Raw genomic sequence first — 26,150 nt, 5'->3', positions numbered from 1 at the left:
CTTAAAATAACTTTTGAAGTTCTCATTCATGCCAACAGAAAGAGTGCTTTCTTGATGCGGTTATGAAACCATGCCTTCCAGTGAGCACCCCTGAGCGCGTACTATGATGTGCCAGGCACTGTTCTGGGGTGAAGAAATGTTAGGAAATGAGTACTGCCCAGGGTCGGGGGGAACAGGAGTGTAAGAGAGAGGACAGCAGGGGCGGGGGTCAGGGTGGTTCTCACTTGGACACAGACACAAGGAGATGAGGGAATTCTCTATGTGGATATGGGGGGGCAGGGGTGGGTGGGTTCCAGGCAGAGAGAGTGCTAGCCAGTGCTGAGGGGCCCTGTGGCACACCCAGCATGACCCAGGATGAGCAAGGAGACCGGGCCGGAGTGCAGTGAGCAGGAAGGAGACCAGAGAAGGATGAGGGCCTGGAGTGTTGGCCGAGAGAGCTCTGGTTTTTCTCAAAGTAATGCGGGAAGGCAAAGGAAGGTTTTGAACAGAGGAGCGACACAACCTGACCCAGGATTCTTGATGGATTCAATGTGAGGTGTCAGAAAAAGAGAGGGGTGAAGGAATAACTGCTTGAGCAGCTGGAAGGATGGAGGTGCATCAGCTGAGGTGGGGCAGCCATGTGGAAGGTCAGCAGTTCTGTTTGGACACATTAATCATGCCTGCACCATCTATTAAGAGACCCAAGTGGTGGCAACTAAGTAAGCAGTGGATATGGGAGCTTGAAATTCCAGAGAGCGGCCCGGGCTGGAGACGTTGGTATCAGCACAGACAGTATTTAAAGCTTTGCGGCTGGAGGAGATCCTGAATTCTAGGATGCTCTGAAATGAGTGGGGCTGAGGAGAAGAGGAGGACCCAGAAAAGGAAGCTAAAAAGGAAGAACCAGTTAGGTAGGAAGAAAACCAAGATAATGTGGTATCTTGGGAGCTAAGGGAAGAAAATGTTTCCAGTGGGCAGAAGCCGTTACCAGGTCAGGGAAGAGGCCAGGCAGAAATGGACAGGGCTGAGCATGGGGCAGCAGCTGGTGGGGAGGAGGGTCAGGAGGAGGTCGAGCAAGAGTTTTCCTTAAGGTGGGAGGAGGGAGGTGCCTCACAGCACCATTCCTGACTATGTGAAGTTTGATGCTTGTAAATAAACAAACCTCACGCCACAACCTTGGCTGCAAAGGAAACGTCAAGTCTAATCCACTCAGTCTTCCTGGTCTCTGGGTAATAATTTGTGCTAAAAATTCCTTGATCAACCACGTTCCAGAAACGAGACACCTGTATGTGCTGTTCTTAGAGTAAAATCTTGATTAACAGGAAGAACCCCAAATAAACTGAATTCCAGAACTTCATATTAAGATGAGGCAAGAGATAAGAAAACAAGATTACATTTTAGTGTAAGCGTTTAAGAATTTATATAGACTCTATCCTTATACCACTGTTAAGAACAGTGACAGTGACAATGATCCAGAATTGTAAAACAGACATTTTCAATACATTTTTGACTAAAGCAAGAAAGTAGGTAGATGTATTTTAGAAAGAAGTTACAAACAAAGGCTGAAACCCCAAAGTTAATTAAATGGGTGTTCTCCTAGCAGTGAGGTGTGCTAGACACACCCTCCCACATCTGCCTTAGTTCTCTCCCCACCTCCAAGATATGTTCCACACCTTCCTTCTCTCCTCTAACTACAATATCCCTATCCCCCTCAGCTGATGACTTTACTTATAATTCCCATTTAAAAACTACAAACATTAGAAGTGGGTTTCCTCAACCTCCTGTCATAAAACCCACCGACAGCCTCTCTGCCTCCCTCTTATCACAGGGGAAGCTGCTCTCTGCTGAAGAGCTCTGCTGCCCTGGCGTTATCCCTCCTCTCTCTGCACCAGAAAATTCCCCATCAACATACACATACGCTGTCATTTTCAAAATGATTAGAAACTACCCCCCTTAGACCACGTCTTTCTAATGCTAGCTGCCGATTCATTTCTCTGCTCTTTACGGTAAAATATCTTGAGTTGCCTGTACCCCATCTTCGCTTCCTCTCCTATTTTCTTCCCAACCACTCAGTGAAGCTTTTCACTTCTCAGCAAAACCACGTTCTCAAAAAGCTCCAGACACCCAAATCCAATGGGCAGTTCTTACTTGTCTCACCAGAAGCATTCTACGCAGCTGAGTCCTCCCTTTCTTGAAATGTTTCTTCACACGGAACTAGGCCACCACTCTCTGTGCTAACTCACTGGCCACTTTTTCCCTAGACCCTTGACTAGATTACTCTCCTCCTCCAGGGTGCCCAGGGCTCAGTCCTGAGACATTAGATTTCATTCCCTACTGACTTCAGAGAATCCCGCGAATCTAAACGTCACTGTATGTCATGTCACTATTGTGTTCAAAGCCCTGCAATTACAGGACTTCCTTGGCAGTCCAGTGGTCAAGACTTCGAGCTTCCACTGCGGGGGGCGCGGGTTCGATCCCTGGTCAGGGAACTAAGATCCTGCATGCCATGCTACGCGGCCAAAATAACAAACAAACAAACAAAAGCCCTACAATTAATTCTTTAAAATTCTGAAAGGAAAAATGAGGATATACGAAAAAAGAGTTTTTTAACTGGGATAATTATTAAAGCTAGGCAATCAGTATACCATACTCTCTACTTCTTATACACCTGAATGTTTATTTCCACAAAGAAAGGTTTTTTAAAAACAAATCACCAATGGCTTTCCATCACACTTAAGGTAAATCTAAATTCCATGCCATGGAGAGCCAAACAAGGCAGCCCACAACCTTGCAGCCCACGCTCACCCGTCTGACTGCTCTCCTCCACACCAGCCCAGTCACACAGCACACAGGCCCTGGTCCCTCCACCTTGAGTGCATGTTCTCTTCCACACACCCCCATGTCAGAAAGTCATGCTCCTTCAACTTTTATTCAGGTGTGTGCTCAAAAGTCACCTACTCAGAGGCTGGACCATCCTATCTAAGATGGCTCTCATCCGACTGTTATCTACCACCTTATCCTGCTGCATTTTCCTTCCCAGCACTCATCACTACCAAAAGGTGTGTATGTATTTATCGTCCATCGCCTCTATCAGAATGAAGCTCCATGAAAATACAGAGTCTACCAGAGCTGCATAGACCACGTTCTAGTATTTGTCGATGAATCAATATAATGTAACTGCAGGTATCACAGACTACAGCACAATGTCATTTCACAAAGTGGGCAATCTATACCTATGCTGAATAGTTATTATAGCTTGGATCACTTGCTCCTAATAAAGATCAAGTATTATCAAAAGGAAGAACTTACTGGTGTGAGCTGTTGAGAATTTAACAACTGCTGGAATTGCTGTTGATGAAGAAATATTTGTCTTTGCTGGTCAGAAAGTAATCCGAGTCCTGAGGCACTGAAAAACGATGAAAATTCTTACTTTCTACCGTATACCTTTTAATGTTTTTTTTTTAATGTAAAATGAACAATTGTTTCAATTTGATGTTTAATAACTTAACAACTTTCTAACCATAACACTTTTTGAAAACAATGATGCACAAATTTCTTTTATCTCTCTTTCTCTCTCTCTCTGCACATATACAGGTAAACAAGAATTCACATTGTCAGTAAATGTTTTGTTTCCCTTTATACTGTAAACCAAGCAGGCACTCAGTTGTTTTATGGAATAAAAATTTACATGTGTTTATAACATGAACATGTAATACTTTATTTTTAATCATTCAAGGATAATTTAACCCACACTAAGTGACACATATTTAAAACAAAGAAAGAATCCAAACATACTACTAATTGATTTGACCTAAACTTTTTTTACATTCCCAATGGTCGGTAAAATTAAGCACCAATGAAAAGAGAGCCAGAAGAAACAGTTTACTACTATCCATTGCAAATCCATTTAAAATGACTTATTCCTCAAAAGTATGTGCAATAACAACATGGCTTTGCCATTCAAATGAAATTCCACTACAGTGAAACAGTGAGTCTCACTCCCTGGAAATTCAAGATAAATATTTGACCTTCATATTATATCAAAATCTTTGACAACAAAGCTAACAAAATTACACAGCTGAATTTTAAGAAACCAACATTCCTATGTGATCTTCATTATAATATTACTTTTCTTCAGGATTTATGACACATGAAGGCAATATACACGGGGATAAGAAAAATTAGCATTTAAAACACACATCACAGATCAAAACTGAAATTTTCAGTATAGAATATACCTAATGCTTTGTTACGAAAGGTGATTTAATTTTGTTTTAACCTGAATTACTTAAGTGTCAAAAATAAATGGCTCTTGGTATAATATGTTAAGTTTGGTGGGTTTTAATTTCTTAGAGTACATCTAACAAGGAACACATTTAAAAATCCCAATCTAAAGTATGGACAGCACTGGTACCATGTTGCACTAAAAAACCCAAAAGGTATTTAAGTAAGTTTCTTACCTGTTAGTCAGTGTAGTTGGCATTGGATGTGCTGCATTAGGTGGTACAGTTGTGTGGGTGAGGGGGGTAGGGTTCTGGGATATTGTGACAGGGGTCTGAATAACCCCATTTAAAGCTCCTACAATGCCATTAATTGCCAGTTGGTTACCTGGCAAAGCTCCAATTATTCCACCCACTCCAGGCACGGCAGGAATGGTGGATGTTACAGTCTGCATTCCACTAGCCAGTGCCCCCACTGTCACACCATTGACCTGCTGAACTCCACTAAGGCCTGAGCCCTGCTGAGCTGGACTCTGCCCAGCAGGAGGTGGAGTAGAAAGAGCCGATGAGCTGCTGGTGCTTTGTCCACTGGAGGTTAAGTCCTAACGTAAGAAAGAATAGAAACTAAGTTGTAAACAACACAGCGAAACTGTTTAAAATAATTTTAAACCATCTAATGTGATATACTACTGTTCATAAGTGAAACACACAAATGAAACTAACCACACCCAAATTACCTGATTTAATACAGGAAGAGAATTATCAGGTAGAAAGCTGTTTCCTAGATGAGGGCTCTTACTGCTGTTCAAGGAATCAGTAGTAGGAGCTAGATTAAAAAAGACGAAGAAAAAGAAACCTATTTACCTGTTAAATTACATTATGTGTAAGATTAAAGGCTTGTCTAAAAAAGCTTACCCTGAAGCCCGCATTAAAAACACTTAAATATTAAGCCTTGTTATTCTTAAGACCAATTTGAATGAAAAAAATCTTTATCTATACTGAATATCATGGCTTTAAATCAATAAAGAGATCATTACATATTTAAATTTTACCATTAAATTCTGTACTAAAGAAGTTAGAGCAAATTCAAATTGAACACTGAACAGGATTCTTTTTTTTTGAATTTTATTTTTTTATACAGCAGTTTCTTATTAGTTATCTATTTTATACATATTAGTGTATATACGTCAATCCCAATCTCCCAATTCATCCCCCCACCACCACTTTCCCCCTTGGTGTCCATACGTTTGTTCTCTACATGAACAGGATTCTTTATGCTCATAGAAAATAATTTATCATTCCTTTTCTACATCTGCATATAACTGGTGACCAGTTATTATTCAGTTATTATGAAAAAGATAATGGAAGTCCATCGTACTTTCTTTAGATCCACAATAAATTCATACTTACCATTCTGTGCTGAAAATGCATGCATTTGATGAGATGGGCTGGGATTTGTTGTTATTGTTGGAAAAGGCACTGAGAGCTGTGCATTCAATAATTGAAGGCGTTCCTTTTTGGCAGTCAAGTTTTTAATCTGTTCCTCTAATCTTCGATTTTCTACTTGAAGTTGGTGTAATGACTTCAGCATTCCTAAAACTAGCAGACATTTGAATGGTTTTTAATAAAGAATTTCATACACAGGACTAGGTATTTTATGGACTTAAGTGTCAATAACTTTAGAAATAAATTAAAATAGAAAAGTAGAAATTCTATAAAGCATTTCTAAGTGACTAGGTTCTATTCCTAAATTTATATGTAGATATAAATATACCATAATATATTTGTACCTATGTAAGCATAAAGGGATACTGTTCCTAGATATACCATGTGGAAACTTTGTCGCCACATACCAAAAAAATCCAACCTAGTTCAGGTAATTTCCATTCTCAAAGAAAAATCATGAGAACACTTTATTTTCATCAAAATGAAAACCTAATTAAAAATTCAAGGTGCTCGCCATGATTTTTCATTAAAATCATATTTCAAAGGGCAAAGAATCACACCAATATCCTTTGCCACAAATAAAGAGCACAAGTATTTGTTTGTTGCTGGGTTGAGTTAAGCAAGCCACCTGACCCAGGACTAGGAAGCCCAGCCGCTAGGCCTGTGGATCCACATTCGCCCAGCAGAGAGCAGTGTGTGTGCACCGCAGTCCCTCTCCCGGCTCCATGGGAAGGCACGTCATCTGCATACAGGCTCAGCTTCTGTCCTGCCTTACCACCTCAAATACCGTTTCCATTCCTGCCACAGCTCTCAGACCTCTCGACACAGCAGAGAGAGAGGCCTGTGTGATGCTGCAGTGAATGACACTTTAAAAGTTCTATGTATTAAAAAGTTGTATTTGTTTAACATGCCCTCAGGGCGTTGAAAACACACAATTCTACTGGTACAGACACATACGGTCATTTCCCAAGGATTTAACTTTTATCCCTCCTCTTCAAGATCCCACAAATAAACCCTTAGTATACCCAAATGAGATGCAGTAAGACTAAGCTAAACCTGTCCTCCAGCTATCATGTTCAAAGGATTATCCCGGCATGAATTTCCTCACAATTAGCATTTTTTGTCAGAGCACCATTCATAAAAATACCAATTTGTGGCACCTGTGTAACAATAAGCAAAATATTTTGTTTTGTTTTTAAAAATTAAAGCAGCAAAAGCTTATACCTCCCACCCCCAAAATGATTAAAAACCAAACCAAAACACCTATTATTTCCTTCCCCCAGATATATATATATCCTTAACATTAGGCCACTTCTCTAGTTAACAGTATCTGTAGTAACAGTTTTTGTGTTTGGCATTTTTCACCCATGGCTCTCCTTAATACTTAAAACTGTAAAGATACTAAATATGTATATGTAATATATATTACATAATTTAGCAAGTAAATGATATAGATAATATATATATAAGTTATATATATAATTTAGTAATTATTCTCCTTTCTCACCCAAATTGTAAAATCAAGAGAGTTGGCCATACTTGACTATACACATTTTTTAAAACAAATTCTCCAAAGATGAGCAAGTTTGATTCAAACAACTAAGCTAAAAGAAGCTATAACTCGTATTTTAGTAAAACTTTTAAAAATTGATTAGAACAAAGTACAATGGAGAAACAATGTACCAATATTTTAATAATTATAAAAAGTAACAAAAACCAGTGAATTCCATGAGTCAGGCCATGTTCTTTATATATTCTATGTCATTTAACCCTCAAAACAATACTATGATATAGGTAATTATTCCCATCCTACAAATGGAAATCTAAAAGCACAATGACATTAAGAAACTTGCCTAAGATCACACTGTTAATAACAGGTAAAAACAAAATTCAAGTCCAAGCAGAAACCTGTAGCATTTGTTCTACTGAGCCACTACATTACACTTTCTCACCATATTATGTAAGACATATCATAATTTCAATGCTATTGTTGATGAAGTGTGACTTCAACATCTATCCACCTATCTGTTCATCCATCCATCCATCCATTATTGATCTTTCTTTAAACACAAGAAGAGAATACTTACTGTCACTAGGAGTGCCCTGTTCTAATAAAAACTGCTGTCCTTCACTCCACTGCCTCTCCAGAAGCTGCTCTATGCTGGCTGCTACTGGGGGCAGGTTTTCCAAACTGCTGTTGCCTGGTTGATCGTAGCGGATCTGTAAGCTACTTACAGGGGACCTGTAGGAAACATTAATCCTCAGGTTAAACAGAAGAAGGACCCTTTGAAGGAAGCACATTCACATTTCTCACCTTACGCTGAGCCTTCTCCTGTACAAGTTTTCTAACACCGGGCTGCCTATGTTAGAACAATAAAACCATAATCTACCCTAAAATTTAGTAATTACCATCCTTCCTCCCCAAATGGTAAAAATCAAGGAAATAGCTGGCCATGCTCAATAATTAAAAACCACTAGAAAATATATAAACACACCACTAATAATCTCTGAAATAGGCTGTAAAAGAACTTGATGCAACTTTATAAGACAAAAGGGAGAAAGACAGGACTAGAAAGACACTGTACAATTATAATAAAGTAGAGAGCATTTTAATTCATAACCACAAAATCTCAAATATCAGTAAAAAGAATTTTTAAACAATTTTGAAGGAGTATTTTGTTATAAATTCAAAAATACTTAGTTTCAAGTATTTTTAGAATTAGGGAACATTATCCAGACCAAAGCAATTTTTGAGCCCTTTATACAAATTTTTTCTAAAATGTCTTACATCTGTACTTCAAATGATAACAACCTAAACCTCTTCCAAAACAAGTATCACTTATATTAAGATGAACATGTTATGTTCTCTCATCCACTTTTTGTTTTAAATAAGTAAATGTGGCCATTTCTGTTCTCCAGCCTCCATAAAAATATAATAAATTAGTAAAGGGCTTTAGAGTTTCTGAAGTGTTTCCACCCAGTTAACTTCACAACAACCTAGTGAGAAGTCAAAACCTGCCTTACTGGCTCCATTTCTATCTGAGGAAACAAGATGGGGCTTTAGTGACTTGTCCAAAGATACGCCGCTAGTAAGTGACAGAGCTGGGCTACAGCTCAGGTCTTCCAACAGCCTGAGAGTGCTCTGCCGCATCCCTGATATGCATCTCTCCAAAAATCTCTTTAAATTAGAAGTTAAACAAATGAGGCTTTTTATTCCACATGTAAACATCACATGCTACATACAGCTGCCCATCCCTTTCCAAATAGTATATTATTGCCAGGATAATTTAGGCCATTATATTTCAGGCTGATTTTTAAAGAATAATATACAGTTGGAAATATGTGCTAAAGTAATTTAGTGCCATTTTTTTGTGTTAAATACCATTTAGCTAATGAAACATGAAGAACTGCACAATGCAAAATTGCAGTAAGGAATCCTGAATAATTTCTAGGTAGCTTGCATGATATTTTAAGTTTAAAAGGAGAACACAGGGGGGCTTCCCTGGTGGCACAGTGGTTGAGAGTCCACCTGCCGATGCAGGGGACGCGGGTTCGTGCCCCGGTCCGGGAAGATCCTGCATGCTGTGAAGCGGCTGGGCCCGTGAGCCACAACTACTGAGCCTGTGCGTCCAGAGCCTGTGCTGTGCAACGGGAGAGGCCACAACAGTTAGAGGCCCGCGTACCGCAAAAAAAAAAAAAAGGAGATCACGGGGACTTCTCTGGTGGCGCAGTGGTTAAGAATTCGCCTGCCAAATGCAGGGGATACGGGTTTGAGCCCTGGTCCGGGAAGATCCCACATACCACAGAGCAACTGAGCCCGTGCGCTGCAACTACTGAATCCCGCGCGCCTAGAGCCCATGCTCCACAACAAGAGAAGCCGCCGCAATGAGAAGCCCATGCACTGCAAAGAAGACAAGCCCCCGCTTACCACAACTAGAGAAAGCCCAAGCTCAGCAACAAAGACCCAATGCAGCCAAAAATAAATTTAAAAAAAGAAAAAGGAGAACACAGAGACGCTTCCTCCACTAAACATATGAGCAAAAAAAAGCCATTAACTTTCTTCTTTGAAAAAAAAAGAATAAAACAGTACAGAAGTAACACAGCATAAATTATAAATTGGTCAGATGATGTTATAATTGTACTTCAAACTCCTAGTTTCAAAAGAATACTATTTAATTTTTTGCAGAGTTCAATTAGGAAAAACAATACTACCTTTAGTTCACTCAGGGATTAGAAAAAAGGCACTACTGATGCAGCACTAGAAAATAGCAAAATTAGAGGTTATTGGACTAATCTCTCTAACGTTAAAGATGTTCCTTAACAGACATTCCCATATATATTAGCAACATAACAACAGTGATATTTACGGTAGCCATGGCAGAAAAAATTTTATTTTTAATAGAATTTTAAAATTTCCACAGTTGAAAAAGATTCTTGAATGGGCTTCTTCCTCCTTCTGCTCCATTCTCACCCAATCTAATACTATGCTTGAGGCAGTTTACAAAATTAGAGAACAGAGAGAAAACAAACTAGAAAAAGGGATAGGAGTTGAGAGTGGAATAAAGTTAATAAAACGATAGCCTAATGTGCTATTCGCAGGAATAACCTTATATATTATATATTAATAAATGCTACCTGAAGTCTTTCATATAATATCTAAGATAATTTCACAGAACAATGTAACATATTTGCTATACTTTGCTTCAGACAATTTTAAGAACTAGAGGGATTTCAGAGATGAGCCACAAGAACTTCATTTACTGAATTAGGAACTAGAGACTAAAGGGTTAAGTGCATTGCCCACAACAGAGCTGAAACTGGAACCCAAAGTTGAAAGCCTGGAGTCTGCAGCTTTAAGAGACTTTTTTTGTTTGTTTTGTTTTTATTTTTGGCTGTGTCGGGTCTTTGTTGCTGCGTGGGGGCTTTCTCTAGTTGTGGCGAGCGGGGTCTACTCTTCTTTGCGGTGCACGGGCTGCTCATTGCAGTGGCTTCTCTTGTTGCAGAGCATGGGCTCTAGGCGCAGGGGTTTCAGTAGTTGTGGCACACGGACTCAGTTGCTCTGCAGCATGTGGGATCTTCCCAGGCCAAGGATCAAACCCGTGTCCCCCCTGCATTGGCAGGCAGATTCTTAACCACTGCGCCACCAGGGAAGCCCTAAGAGACTTTTAAGACTATTCTCTAACCAAAAAGAATTACCCAAATTAATATATTAATAGTACCAGGAGCTAAATATACAAGAGAGCTGAAATTCATTAGAAATCCAAGAAAAGGTATATCTTTTACAAAGCTTACAAATCTAACCATGTGTTTAAATTAATATTCAAGTCAATTTAGAATCATTTTTCTTGACTGTCCAGACATGCTTCTTATCTATAGAATGCTTTTATAGCCTCACAAATGTATGCTCTGCTGATATGAGTTAAAGAAGTTTCCAAATCGCGAAATGCCGATACTTTGCAGTGCAAATAACGCTTACCTTGGTGAGAGACTCCCTCTGGGTGAGCTTCCTCTGCCACCAAGGCTGCGGCTATTGTCTCCGAGTTCTTGATCTGCAGTGTAAATATTTCACAGCTGATAAAGTGACTCTCACTAGATAACAGGTTTTAAGCTCTGGCCCTGATTTTTTCTAAAACATACATAAAACCTTTACCACTATCTTTGCAGTTCCTATGAAAGTAGAAGATCTAGTATGTTGCTAGTTTAGAATTGCTGAACTGTGGCACGTAAGGCGTTGTCCCTACACGTTTTTTGTGGGTGGAGAAGGCCATGGATTATGTTCGTTCTTTCATTCCTTTCAATTTTACAGCACAGAAGCGTGGTTTCCATTTGCAGTACCCTCCCCTCAGCCACTTTTAATTTCTACGGTTAAAGTAATGAATCACAGCTGTGGACAGCTAATCTGTATGCTTATCACAGCAAATCCTTATGCTTTGTATATTTTAACACTTTGCATTCCAAGACAAGTCATAAAATACATATGTATTACATAGAGCTACACACTGAAAGTGTATCTATTATATGGATCATTTCACATAACACTAAATATCCAAATGGACAATAACAAGTAGGAATACAGAATTCTGTATTTAAAAGGAAAAAGAAATTAATTTCTTCAAAATATTCCTTAGGTAACACCGAATATCTCTGCTTGAAAAATAACTTGTATTTCCCCTACAGTTAGTTCCTTATAAAATCATCCTATCTGGCCTCTTTAAGGTTGTCCTCCCCTTATTCTGAGTCAGGTAACCTCTGACCCTTAAAGTGTAAAGACATGACTGATCCATTCTTGGTGAACTGCTAAACCCATTCCCTTCCCCCAAACAGGCATGACTACTTGGACATGTCAACAAATCCTTAAGGATGGAATGAGACAAAGCAAATCCAGTGGCTCATTAAAACAGTACAAGAGGCAAACGCTACAAAATGTCAACTGGTAAAAATTCACAGGATTACTAAACACTGTAGAAATTCTCTAACAGGATTTTTTTACCAAGTTTGTGTAATGCAATTTCATGAATTATGCAAATAAAGATTGAGGCTATTCACAGAAAAGCCCAGTGTTATGTTACTTTCATTGCACAGAACTGAGCACTGAACACATCAATCACAAAAGTCACAGGAGACACTAGCATTCCTGCCTGCTGATGGCTCTGCTTAAACATTTACATTTCAGACAGTAAAAAAGCACATCACTATTTTGCAGCACAGCATACTATTTACTTCCAACTGTGATTCTTTTGATTTAAAAAGGGAGGGGCACCCCCCACCCACCCTTTAGATTTTACTTATTAACCACACCTTTAGATCTTTCAAATCAAATGACCTGAAGGGGGTAAAAATTACATTGGGGGAAGGGAACAGAATTTTAGAGTTTAAAAATTCTTGAAATCTTACCTGTTTGATTATTTTCAGACTGAGCTATAAGAGCTGCCATTGATGAATTTGGATTTAATCTATTGCCATATATATGAGATGATGCCTGACTAAGAGAAGATCCAGCTAGAGTATTTGCCTAAATGAAAAGAATTACAAAGACAAATGAATTATACTTAAAAATACCTTAACACTCTTCCTCCTAATAGAACTAGTAACAACTACTTTCTCCAACCTAAGAATATGAGCAAAAATGTCTGACTTTCTGAAGAGCGAATTTCATTCTTGTTTCACCGTTCCAATATTCCAGTTTCTGGAAAGTTACATAACTCTAAATTTAAAAAAATAAAAAAGTGAGAGAGAGAAAGAAAAAGGATTGGCACAAAGTTAACTATTCATGCTTTAATTTCAAAGTACCTATTTGATACCAAAACCAGTGGCATGGTAACCATGTGAACATATGACTAGTTATTTAATCTTATTAAACCATTTACAAAATAAGGGCAGGGAGACAACAGATGTCTAACAAATGTTTCAATCTCTTACCTCACAGGCTGGCTGAGGAGGTCAAAAGGTCCAACTTCTACCTTTAGTATTTTAACTATACAGAGCCATATTTCTATTGCTTAACTCTGTCATTAGTAAAACCTGCACACTATTTTGTTACTTCCTATTCTGATAGACTTGGAAGCCTGCTGCTTTTTCTGTTTTGTTTTGTTTTATTTTAAAAGAAAGCAAACAGGCATCACAAGTATGTTTTCTATACAATGCAGGGCTCAACGAATCACAGCTTTGCCCTGACCCCATATAAGGCACTGTCTTTTTGGCAGTAAGCCAGCTCTACGAACTGAAGAGCTAGTCCACAGTTTGTGATTCATTCATGTTGCTAACCACAATTCTGAAGGCCTCCACTGGGACTTGTGCCAAACAAGCGAAAATGAACCCTTAAACAGATGAAGCTAAGGAGGCTGGCCAAAGTCTTGCGTAATCCAAAGTAATAAAAATGCCTTCTTTGATGTGAATACTTTCTCCCACTTTCCAAGAATATTATAACCTTAAAAATGTGGCATTTTAGAAGCAAATCTCTTGTACACAAAACACTGTTAACTCACAGAAGGCTATTACTAGCCTGAAATACTTTTCAGACTTAACAGAACCACGAATTTCAAAGTAGATTTCTTTTTCTTTTTCATGAATGAAATCAAACTTAACCTTTCATAAAAACAAAATCATTGTGTAGTTATTGCAAAACAAAATTCTGGAAAACAATTTAAAAGAACTGAGGCATTTTTAATATAAAGCAGCTGAATAACAGCAGAACAAAAGATGTGGGACATTTTGACATGTTTAACTGCACAAAAGAGAACAAGACGACATAATAGTGACAACAAGCAAAATATAAACAAGAGAATAAACTGTGTTTCTGGAAAGACTCAGACCCTGACATTAATATTCGGCCTCTAGCCAACTTCCTAAGCATAAATGTTGGCCTTTACAATTCATAGTAATAGTCCCCGTGATGTAGAATCCTGTCCTTGCTTTCCATTGTTTCAAAGGGTATATTTCATAGTTCATACTGTAATGTCTAAGTTCAACTGGTCAATTTCTGGGCTTCATTTTTCCTCTTATTAAAGATACGTATACGAAGTCAGTAGTTTGGATTATATAGTACTGTTTAACAATCAATTAGCCCTCGGCAAAAGCTAAGTCGGCACTTTAACCTAAAGATCACACTAGACACTTACCATGTATAGAATATATAAAATATGAGTCAAAAATGGAAACATAGGAAGACTTTTTTTTTAACCTCTCCAGAATTTAACTACTTGGGAATCTTGGATACTTATAAAATAACTTAGAACAAGAAAAATCCAAAGAGACACGCAGAAAGATCAGATGTTACCAGTAACCCAGTTTAAAATCTTGGGCACCTCACACTTAAAAATGCTCTTTGCAGAGCGAACTTACTTACTCTAGACACAATTCTAAAAAGATCAACTAAGCATATAACAGATTAGAAGTGGAAAATTAATTAGAAAGATGAAGAAAAAGTAATATCTTGAGACAGTTTGTTGGCAGCAAGAAGTAACAGCTGACAGCAAGAGAGGAGAGAGAAAAATACCAGCAAGAATGAGTGCATTCCCGACTGCTGGTGGGGCTGTGCTCTGAGTACATGGACAGGAGGGGCCTCTGCACCTGCACCCTATCCTTTGACTCTCGTGTTTGTGCACTCATCCACTGGCTGAATCAAAACTATTATCATACCAGTTGAACTGCTTTTCTAGTTCCAATTATCAGTTTTATGAGCTGCCTTAGTCTCCTGACAAGAATCAAAGATCCTATTCTCTTTCAGGAAGGGTTCCTTCTGTCAAGAGCTTTATATTTATCCTCGTTAGCTTCAAATTTCTTGATGTAGTCTCCAAATCATCTTACTTTCCGAATCACACACTACACCCACTACACTAACGGATCAAAACGCAAAGCAGCACACCATAACTGATTTCCATAATGACTATCAACAGGAAGAGAATCAATCATCGTTAGCATGATTCCAAAGCAGGAAACATGTATTTTATCAGGATGGCAGGAAAAGGAAAAATTAATAATAAAATAATAAAATAAATTAGAAATACATTCTTCATTATCCTGAATGATAAATTTCCCAAATTTTCTGAATGTTTAAAAATTATCTGGTAGTTTTGTCTTTTAAAAATTATTGTATTTATCTAAACAAGAAATTTCCAAGAGAGACAAAATAAATGACTAATTTTACCATGTAGGATTCTGTGGTATATGAAAACATCTAAAGCACTCCACATTAAAATTCAAGTCATTACCATCATTTTAAGCAGGGAACATGAGCTACCAAAGATTCCACAAATGTCTGACACTGCTTGGCCAACACTTCTGAAATGGTATTTACAACGGTTACTGCTGGAAACTCTTGATAACTCTGTAGGCACCTTAGGACCAAGAAACTCGCAACATTTTAGTAAAAACATTCTTCAACTTAGTAGCAATAAAGAAGGATAAGTGAGTGAGCAGGGAAGAGACACACAACTTATGAGGACAGTACACATATAATGACTGGCATTTTGTAGACTCAAAAAAACCTTCGTTATTAATAAGTGAAAGCATTAAGATTCATGGAAGTCCATGAGAACCTAAAGAAGCTAGTTATGAAGCATAAAGGGCACTGAAAGCTTTTATATAAAAGGAATCTGGAACAAGGAATAAGGGAAACAATATATACACAGTTCTCCAAAGCACACTTTGAACATGGATTTTTAAAGTGCACCGAAAGCAAATTAGTAATGTACCACAGGTCTGCTTCAGAAGACCTGGTATAAAAACTGGCAGTTGTTATTGCTGGAGACGGTGTGGAGATAAAGGAGCCCTCCTACACTGCTGGTGGGAATGTAAATTGATGCAGCCACTATGGAGAACAGTATGGAGGATCGTTAAAAAACTAAAAACAGAGCTACCACATGATCCAGCAATCCCACTCCTGGGCATATATCCAGAGAAAACCATAATTCAAAAAGATACATGCACCGCAATGTTCATAGCAGCACTATTTACAACAGCCAAGACATGGAAACAACCTAAATATCCACTGACAGATGAATGGATAAAGGAGATGTGGTACATATATACAATGGACTACTACTCAGCCATAAAAAGAGTGAAATAATGCCATTTGCAGCAACATGGATGCACCTAGAGATTATCATACTAAGTGAAGTAAGCCAGACAAAGACAAATATCATATCATAGAGCTCACATAAGGAATTTAAAAAAAAAAAAAGAGAGAGAGAGATACAGATGAACTTATATACAAAACAGAAACATATCCACAGACATGGAAAACAAGCTTATGGTTACCAAAGAGGAAAGGGGAAGGGGCAGAGGGATAACTTAGGAGTTTGGGATTAACATATACACACAACTATATATAAAACAGATAACCAACAAGGACATACTGTATGGCACAGGGAACTATACTCAGTATTTTGTAATAACCTATAAGGGAAAAGAATCTAAAAAAAAAAAAGAAATATATGTATGTATAACTGAATCACTTTGCTGTACACCTGAAATTAACACAACATTGTAAATCAACTAGACTTCAATGAAAAAAAAACCAAAAAACTGGCAATTGTGTCTGGAAGGAAGTACATACCTTATTTCAATTCTATCTTGCCCTGGGAAAGAGAGTGTCTACTGTGGGCAAATATGTTCTCAGGCCTATTGGCACTATAAAGAGTATGAGTTGTTAAACACTGGGGGTGCTGAGTGAAGGTATCCACAAGACACATAAACTCTGTACTGGTTTTGCAACTTTTCTATACACCCCAAAATTATTTCAAAATAAGAAGCTAAAACAAAAAAGAATATGTAAGTGTCCATCGACAGATGAATGGATAAAGAAGATGTGGTACATATATGTAGTGGAATATTACTCAGCCATAAAAAGAAATGAAATTATTTGTAGTGAGGTGGATGGACCTAGAGTCTGTCATACAGAGTGAAGTGGATCAGAAGGAGAAAAACAAATACCATATGCTCACACATATATATGGAATCTAAAAAAAAAAATGGTTCTGATGAACCTAGGGGCAGGACAGGTGTAAAGACACAGACGTGGAGAATGGACTTGAGGACACGGGGAGGGGGAAGGGTAAGCTGGGACGAAGTAAGAGTAGCATTGACATATATACACTACCAAATGTAAAAATAGACAGCTAGTGGGAAGCAGCCGCATAGCACAGGGAGATGAGCTCGGTGCTTTGTGACCACCTAGAGGGGTGGGATAGGGAGGGTGGGAGGGAGACACAAGAGGGAGGGGATATAGGGGTATATGTATGCACATAGCTGATTCACTTTGTTATACAGCAGAAACTAACACACCACTGTAAAGCAATTATACTCCAATAAAGATGTTTAAAAAAAAAAAAAGAATATGACCACCAAAAAACTGGTCACTTGGCTTAATAGTGTCCTGATGAAATGAAGTCATCTACTCAAAATGTAAAAACCGGTTTTAGATCAAGATAAAAATATTTTATGAAATTTTAAGTTCATATTGCCTTAATAAACTTCTGCTTTCCCTTCCAAATATATGATACCTTAGACAGGTTCCTTTTTCCCTCCCCAAGACTAATAACTGAAGGAACCACTTCACGCAAGATGTTATATCTATTCTAATACCTTAGTAAAAGTCTCACTAAGTGTAACAATTATTTTACAAGATGGACCCAGAGCCAAGTAAAGTAAAAATAAACTGAATAATTACTGAGGTAAATCTAAGTCACGGTGAAGCAAAATATGCTTAGTACCTGAGTCAAAGAATACCCTTAGCAAATTTAGAATAACATACTATGTTAAGCATCTAGAAAGATATGCAAGTCCCTAGACCAAGGCAGTAGTGAAACTCAAAATAAATCATAGAAATTTAGTGCTTCCTAAGTAGACTGACATACCCTATTAAAATATTAACAAGATTAAAATTATATTTCAGCTTGAAGTTCACCTCTTACATTTCAAATGTCCCCTTAGGACCACAGAGAAATTTTGAAAGAGTTCTAGTTGTAGAGTGAAGTAAGTCTACCAAATTCCTAGGCACTTGGCTCATTCTAAAGGAGTTAGTAGTAGAGAGGGAAAAAATCAGGCTAAATCTACTCAATTATCTGAGTATCAGACTTAAAAGTGGGTATTGTTTTGGTAGATTTTTTTTTTCCTCCCTAATGTTGGTAAAGGCAGAAAAATAAAGTATGAAGAAGAAAAATTAGGTTTGAAAGAACAGTACCTATCAAAATTTCACCTTTGGAAAGTATCATAGCAATGCATCATCTAGAGGTGAGTATGAAACTTCATGCTTCAATCATATAGGAAGAGGTCATAGCAAGCATTTTTTAAATGCACAATTAACCTGTCAATAAACATTAAAGTCAAATGATTCAAACAAGCTCTAAAACACAGCAGCTTCTTCTTCAAACTTTCCAACACTGACACATGATTTAAAAATGCGTTCTTCTGAAATACTGTCAGCTCACTAAACAGTATTATTTTTAAAAATTCCTACTTCGTCCATGCTCTTACAAGAAAAAACTCTTTGTTATCACTGTATCGGCCATAAGACAAACTATCTCACCTTGCGTGAGGGACTAAAGCTCTCTGTCCTCAATTTCCATCTGTAAAAATGGAGATAGAAATAGTACCTTCATCATAAGAATACTGTGAGACTTGAGTTACTGCACGTAAGGGCTGAGAAGAATGCGTGGCAGATGGCAAGCACTCAAACTTTACCTTGTTATTTAAAACTTCTTTTCATAAACTATTATGGTTTCCATCTTTTCCATTAACTTCATTAGAGAACATAATTTGCCCATTATATTCTGATATTAACATGGCTATATTTCAGAGTAAAACATTTCCCTAAGAAAAATTAGATAGTACTGTCTCATTATGCAATGATATCTTAATCTATATATTCTATAATAACATAGCAATACAGCAAATATAATGTAAGGATTCAAATATTTTAATGATAATTTATGCACAGTTTGTTTGACTAGAAAAGTTTCCAGGAAAAACTGGAGAACAGTAGAAAGTTTCATATATTCTCCAACTCAATCCTAACTTTGTACTCTAAAATGTATCCTGATAACAGACCCATTTCTGTGTCAGCTACCACCATCGGGCTTTAATACTCAGCATGTGATGAGAGAAGAAACCATGTGTGAACAACTTTCAGGTCCCATGAGCAGGCTGACTGTTAAAGCTGTCAGGTTCAATTGCATCATTCCACTTTATTCAATGCCCCAAACTGCTCCCTAATTGTTAGGAGCTTAACGTATTCAAAACCATTGTTTAGGCTAATGCTGAAATGCCCCACAATTGAGTTTATAAAGTAGTGGGAGGGATTAAATTGTAGTTAAACCATCAATGAACACTGATGATTGAGCAACAGGACTGTGCAGAATAACCACCAATTCTAAGCAGGTTTCTTAATTGGCCGATATCTAATCAATATATCACCTACCTTTTGGGGTGGAAATTAAGTCCCTAGGACTAAAGAGGCTATTGAAATAATTTAAGAATGAAAAGACCTTAGTCAACAGCTGTATGTGAAATGACTAAATGGGTGTAATAACCATTAATTCCAAAGTACTTCATGGTCTGCAAAGTACTTATTCTCGCTTGAACTTCAGAATATACCTGTACTGCAGGTAGAACAGGTATTTAAAGTATTCCATTTCACATATGAAAAAAAAAATCAACATCCACAAATGTAAAAGACCTACCCACAGACACACTAGTGAGCAGCAACGCTCCAGGAATCTAGGATTTTGGACCCCAGTTTCTGCTATTTTGCACTGTGCCACACAAACAGACACAGTAAAATTCCTAAGAATGTTTTTTCAAAGAGATACCCCTTAACACAGAGGCTCATAATCTATGTCACTTAACCTCTTCATCATCCAAAAAGTAAGTAACATTAGAAAGCACTTATAAGAACTTATTCTGCTCAGAATGTGGACTTCCTTAAAATTACAAGTCATTATGCAATTATTTAAAACAGGGACTTCCCTGGTGATGCAGAGGTTAAGAATCTGTCTGCCAATGCAAAGGACACAGGTTCAAGCCCTGGTCCGGGAAGATCTCACATGCTGCAGAGCAACTAAGCCCTTGTGCCACAACTACTGAGCCTGCGCTCTAGAGCCCGCAAGGCACAACTACTGAGCCCGCGTACCACAACTATTGAAGCCCACGTGCCTAGAGCCCATGCTCCACAACAAGAGAAGCCACCGCAATGAGAAGCCCGCGCACCGCAACGAAGAGTAGCCCCCGCTCGCCGCAACTAGAGAAAGCCTGTGTGCAGCAAGACCCAATGCAACCCCCAAAATAAATAAATAAATTAATTAATTAAAAAGCAGGATACAACAATAAAGTAAAGTAAAATAAAATAAAATAGATGAAACTTTCGTTCTGACCAATCAAGTCAGAGCTCCTCCAAAGATAGATGAATCGGCCTGGGAAACTGAACCATTTTCCCAAACAGAATTAAAGTGCCCTATCAGCCATCATCTGAAAGGAAATCAGGATTATATCTAAGACAGCTCCCCAACCACACACACCAAAGTTAAGATACTTGAAGTAAAAGTCTCACAGAAATCTGCAAAACATTAGTCACTAAATTATACCCTTAAAATACTTAAATTTATCTGCATTTAGTAAATATCACATAAATAAACCTTAGAAGTTCCTTCAATTACTTTTAAACCTGTATCATTTTTATAATAGTAACACAGAGTAAACAAGGAACCATGATTATCTACATGAAGACTGTATCCAAAAGCAAAACTCAGAATGCAAGACATATTAGAATACAATTATTTTCATTACATTCTGTCTTAAACTCTATTAAAGCAATCATCCTTCAAACAAAAGCACCAGGATTCTTCCAAAGACAAAACAGAATGAATGCAGAACTAAGAAACAGTGGAATTTGAAAGGCAAAATGAAATATTAATGGCACACCTATAGAAACTAATTTATACCTCTACCCATGATACAAGAGCAGAGCACCCATCATTAAAACATCACAAGGACAGCAGTTCTATCTTCCAATAATGTTAAGGAACTATAATTGTAACTATACTGCTGATATCTGTGAAGGAATAATTACCCTAAAAACAAGTTTATCAAATAAAACAAAAGGATTTGACATCAAACAATATAAAACTAGGTTATCAAACATTTTTAAAGGTTTTTTACAAATTAGGGCTGCTAAGCATCAGACTTTGCCTCCCCACATTTTTACAAGTGTCTCCTTTTTGCCCCATTAAAGGCACAAATCTAGTTTCAGTTTTTAATTTCTATTAGCTCTTCCTGATCTTACTTCCCTGACCACTTGCCTGGGAACAATCCTTAAGACAGCAAATAAACCAAAGAAGAGGCCTGTCTATCTTACTTAAAACCAAGGCCAGAAAGATCAAGAATGACCTACGGATTTTTATCCTGCTGGCACCAAGCCCATCACTAAAAATTACTGCTTTCATTAAGGTTTTGGGAGGGAAAGGAGGAAAGTCAAAACATCGTTCAAATTTAACACTTCTATTCTCTGATTTGTATTTTTTAAAACATTTGCTTGCTGGTGTGATAGTTTTCTCAATAATTGTAACAAGGCTTCTATAATTATATTTTAAACATTGATAGTTTTAATTTACACACTTATAGCACTACTCTCTTCATTTTTAAATCAACTACCTATAAAGAAACTCTAAATAAAAGGCTAGGGTGTGATTATCTAAACACAGTGAATTGCATGATCTGAAAACATACAAGGCCTATACAAAAGTTAAACAGAAATAAACTTCTGTCATTTGGAAAGAAGATTAAATTACCAAGTGCATCACAATTTTAGGAATTCTATCTAAACATTCGATTTATTCTAAATATTTCTGTATCCTTTCCTTTGCACATTGCCTAGAAAATTCACACTTTGCACATTCAACACCAATACTATTGTCTAAGGCAGCTAAACTGAAGTAGTTCTGCACTCAGTTCAACTCAGAGGTCAACCTGCCTCAGTTGCCTGGAGACTGATGGTTGCTACAGCAGCACCAGATAAGCCAGGCTAAATAAGCTCCGGCTTCAAGGCAGAAAGTGTTTACTGCTGGACAGAAACACAGATGCAGCTGTCTCGGCATGCAGCATGGGAGTCTCACTGGATGATCATATTTATAAGAGACCCACCTTACTGAAACAGGGAGGAGGATAAACAGTGAAGATTTTAATTGGACTGAATCCTGGATTACTTGAAACTATGATTTCTTTGTTCTTCAGCTGAGTCATATGTTAAGTGGAATTTTCCCTCTAGCTATAAATTTCTCTTCACTACCACTTCCCCCACCCACCTCCCTGAAGTCAACCCCCAAAACCACAAACATAATGAATGGGAAGAAATGAGATTTTTGCTTAATTCAGCCTGGAATTAACCAGAGGGTAATTAAAACAGACTTTTAGAAAGAAAGGAAAGGAAAATGCACATTGAAAATGTTCATGTGAGACTCTTTCCAAGGATATAAAGCTATCAACAGCATATGGTTACACTTAATTAAAAGAGATAAAACTATTAATAAGAGCCATTTTCTCATTTATCCTTTCACCCTCTCTAACCCCAAACCCCTATCATTATGCCTATACCTCACCAAGGCTAGTGAAATGAGCTAGAGAAAAACTCTCCTAAACTAGTCAAACTTCCCTTCTTCAGGTTGAGAAGTTCACCAAATTGTTAACTTTCATTTTCAAAGACAATACCACTAACCATGCCATTGTTTTTCTGTGCTGAACTGTTGTTTATTCTAATTCTTGATCTAATTATAATGGTGATCGTTTGCACTGCACCACTACATACTTTAAAAATAACTTAATGCTGTGCTCTGATGTACAACTTACAGAAAATGCTGGAAAAGTGTACATATATTCTAAGGCCCATACAATAGAAATTATGAACACATACATAAAGCAGAAGTTTACAGCAACTTACAAACAACTAACTACTTAACTAGTTGTTTATAACTAGACATTTGTCTTTGTCATAATTTTCTTAAAACTCTGAGACTATTAGAGGCATTGGGTAAAATGAAAATAATAAATTTATAAAGAATTCCAAATAAAGAAAAAATATATATACTTTAGGAATTTTAAATTATTACCTTTGAGGAAACATGGGGGTTGGGGATGGGGAGTGAGTGTGCGTGCTTGTGTGTGAGTGTGTGTGCGCACGTGTGTGTGTGTGTGTGCGCGCGCGCGCACACACGTGCACAGCTGTGGCCATTTACTATTCTATTTATATAATTATGATTTCTCTGGTTTGACTCTGGCTCTTAGAGCATTCCTGTAGACTAGGTCACCCATCAAGTTCCAGATCTAAAATGAAGGAAAAGGATAAATAAATGCAAAACCACCAACATAGTCACCATTATTTATAATATTATAAATATCCCTTCTTTCTCACAAGAAAGAACACCCTATAAGTACTTAAAAGAATCATTCACTCTTAATCCTATACTCTCCTTCACTGGTTTTTAAAAATTTACACCACAGATATTCATATATTATTTCTGCGATTTTAAAATTATGAAAGGAATTTTTAAAACCACAGAAGTCCAAAAGTGGTTCATACTTTGTAAGTCCTACTTTTAAAAGAGGGAATAAGAGCTCCCCCCAAATTACTATTTTACATCATTAGGACAAAATCAGGAACTCAGAAATTGAAAAGAATCAGTTGGTGCCAACATATTCTTTTGTGCTCTCCCATGAATATCATGTAAACGTGTGTATCATTTCCACTCGCGTCAATACAGATTGAGATATTTTATAAATTCCTATAGGAAGCCCTATTTCATTTATCTCCCCTATAATCTAACTTACTTTCATTTGCAAATGAAGAAACTGACAAAGGATTAATCTCCAAAATATACAAGCAGCTCATGCAGCTCAATATCAACAAAACAAACTACCCAATCCAAAAATGGGCAGAAGACCTAAATAGACATTTCCCCAAAGACGACACAGATTGCCAGCAAACACATGAAAAGATGCTCAACATCACTAACCATCAGAGAAATGCAAATCAAAACTACAATGAGGTATCACCTCACACCGGTCAGAATGACCATCATTAAAAAAATCTACAAACAATAAATGCCGGAGATGGTGTGGAGAAAAGGGAACCCTCTTGCACTGTTGGTGGGAATGTAAATTGATACAGCCACTATGGAGAACAGTATAGAGGTTCCTTAAAAAACTAAAAATAGAACTACCATACGACCCAGCAATCCCACTACTGGGCATATACCCTGAGAAAACCATAATTCAAAAAGAGTCATGTACCACAATGTTCATCACAGCTCTATTTACAATAGCCAGGACATGGAAGCTACCTAAGTGTCCATCAACAGATGAATGGATAAAGAAGATGTGGCACATATATACAATGGAATATTACTCAGCCATAAAAAGAAACGAAACTGAGTTATTTGTAGTGAGGTGGATGGACCTAGATAGAGTCTGTCATACAGAGTGAAGTAAGTCAGAAAGTGAAAAACAAATACCGTATGCTAGCACATATATATGGACTCTAAAAAAAAAAAAAAGGTTCTGAAGAACCTAGGGGCAGGATGAATAAAGACGCAGACGTAGAGAATGGACTTGAGGACACGGGGAGGGGGAAGGGTAAGCTGGGACAAAGTGAGAGTGGCATGGACATATATACACTACAAAATGTAAACAGATAGCTAGTGGGAAGCAGCCACATAGCACAGGGAGATCAGCTCCGAGCTCTGTGACCACCTAGCGGGGTGGGATAGGGAGGGTGAGAGGGAGACACAAGAGGGAGGAGATATGGGGATACATGAATATGTATAGCTGATTCACTTTGTTATACAGCAGAAACTAACACACCACTGTAAAGCAATTATACTCCAATAAAGATGTTTAGGAAAAAAAAAAAGACAAATGGATGTACATGTTACTTTGTAACACTGTAATAATTTACCTGAGTTGTAGCAACAGCAGAGGGTGCAGACGACCCAGCAGACGGGGAGAGCGCTCCCACTTGCTGTAAATGCCCAGAAGGTTGCTGAGGTAAATGAGAACTGGAGACAGGAGTACTGGATCCTGAGCCAGATGCTACATTTGGAAATGATACTGCTACATCACTGCTGCTATAAATACCTACAAGAAAAAAATCTTATTTAAATATTTTATAATTTAGCAGTCAAATTGGTCACAGACACCAACATTAATCGATGTTAGAATACCCACATTTCCTCCTGATCCCTCCCACAATGATAAATTTTATTGATGTCAAAAAAAAAAAAAAAACACGGTCCGGGAAGATCCCACATGCCGCGGAGTGGCTGGGCCCGTGAGCCATGGCAGCTGAGCCTGCCTGCGCGTCCCGAGCCTGTGCTCCGCGACGGGAGAGGCTACAACGGTGAGAGGCCCGCGTACCGCAAAACAAAAAACAAAAAAAACCCCAGTAACTAAATGTATAAATACTGACTTTTCATAAAGTACTTGTCTTAAAGAAACTAAGACTTTTTTTTATACGTCAAAGATGATTTGTTAAGAGACAGAGATCACATCAGGAAGTGCTTTGTAAGAATAATAATAAGGGTTTTAGGAATTCCTAAGAGCAGTGACATGTTTCTGAAATAGGAGAATGAAGAAATTAGAGTTGTATAAAAATCACTTGGTAAGCCTTTCAAAAATGCAGATACTAGAGCCCCAGCACTCATGATTGAGAAGGTATGAAATGGGAAGAGAGTCTGTTTTTGAAAGGTCATCCACATTACAGAGCAGAAAATAAAATGGAACAGGACTAGACTTGATATTCCGAGAACAACAAAGAGCCTGATGCCACTGGTGGGACACAGCAGTGAGAATAAAGAATACAGGTGGATTCTATAGATATTCAGGAGGTAGAATAAACAGGACTTTATGACTGACCGAATGGGGTATCTAAAGTAGCAGTCGGGGTGGCCAGGGAACAGAGCATTAAGAGATGATGGTGACGTGGAAAGCTAGGTGGTGGTAGCATTCACTTCAGAGAACACAGGA

At 37.8% G+C, this 26,150-nt stretch overlaps 1 protein-coding gene across 6 annotated transcripts in view; it reads right to left on the bottom strand.

Moving 5' to 3' along the window:
• Positions 1 to 26,150, bottom strand: part of MLLT10 (MLLT10 histone lysine methyltransferase DOT1L cofactor) — a 248,288-nt gene that overhangs the window by 3,848 nt on the left and 218,290 nt on the right. For 5 of the 6 annotated variants that reach the window (XM_082853775.1, XM_082853770.1, XM_082853772.1 and 2 more), the window contains 8 exons: positions 25,084 to 25,262; positions 12,537 to 12,654; positions 11,119 to 11,191; positions 7,730 to 7,884; positions 5,607 to 5,795; positions 4,934 to 5,022; positions 4,437 to 4,798; positions 3,286 to 3,382 (listed from right to left, as the gene is read on the bottom strand). In XM_082853775.1, coding sequence (XP_082709901.1) covers positions 3,286 to 3,382; positions 4,437 to 4,798; positions 4,934 to 5,022; positions 5,607 to 5,795; positions 7,730 to 7,884; positions 11,119 to 11,191; positions 12,537 to 12,654; positions 25,084 to 25,262 — 1,262 coding nt within the window. Of the gene's footprint in view, positions 1 to 3,285; positions 3,383 to 3,990; positions 4,799 to 4,933; positions 5,023 to 5,606; positions 5,796 to 7,729; positions 7,885 to 11,118; positions 11,192 to 12,536; positions 12,655 to 25,083; positions 25,263 to 26,150 lie in introns of those variants that run through there. The other variant, XM_082853773.1, reaches the window with a different exon arrangement.

The sequence above is a fragment of the Leucopleurus acutus genome (assembly GCF_964270905.1).
Source record: "Leucopleurus acutus genome assembly, chromosome: 1".
Taxonomy (NCBI): Eukaryota; Metazoa; Chordata; class Mammalia; order Artiodactyla; family Delphinidae; genus Leucopleurus; species Leucopleurus acutus.
The sequence above is the reverse complement of the archived record's forward strand: the minus strand, read 5'-3'. Positions and strand labels throughout refer to the sequence as shown.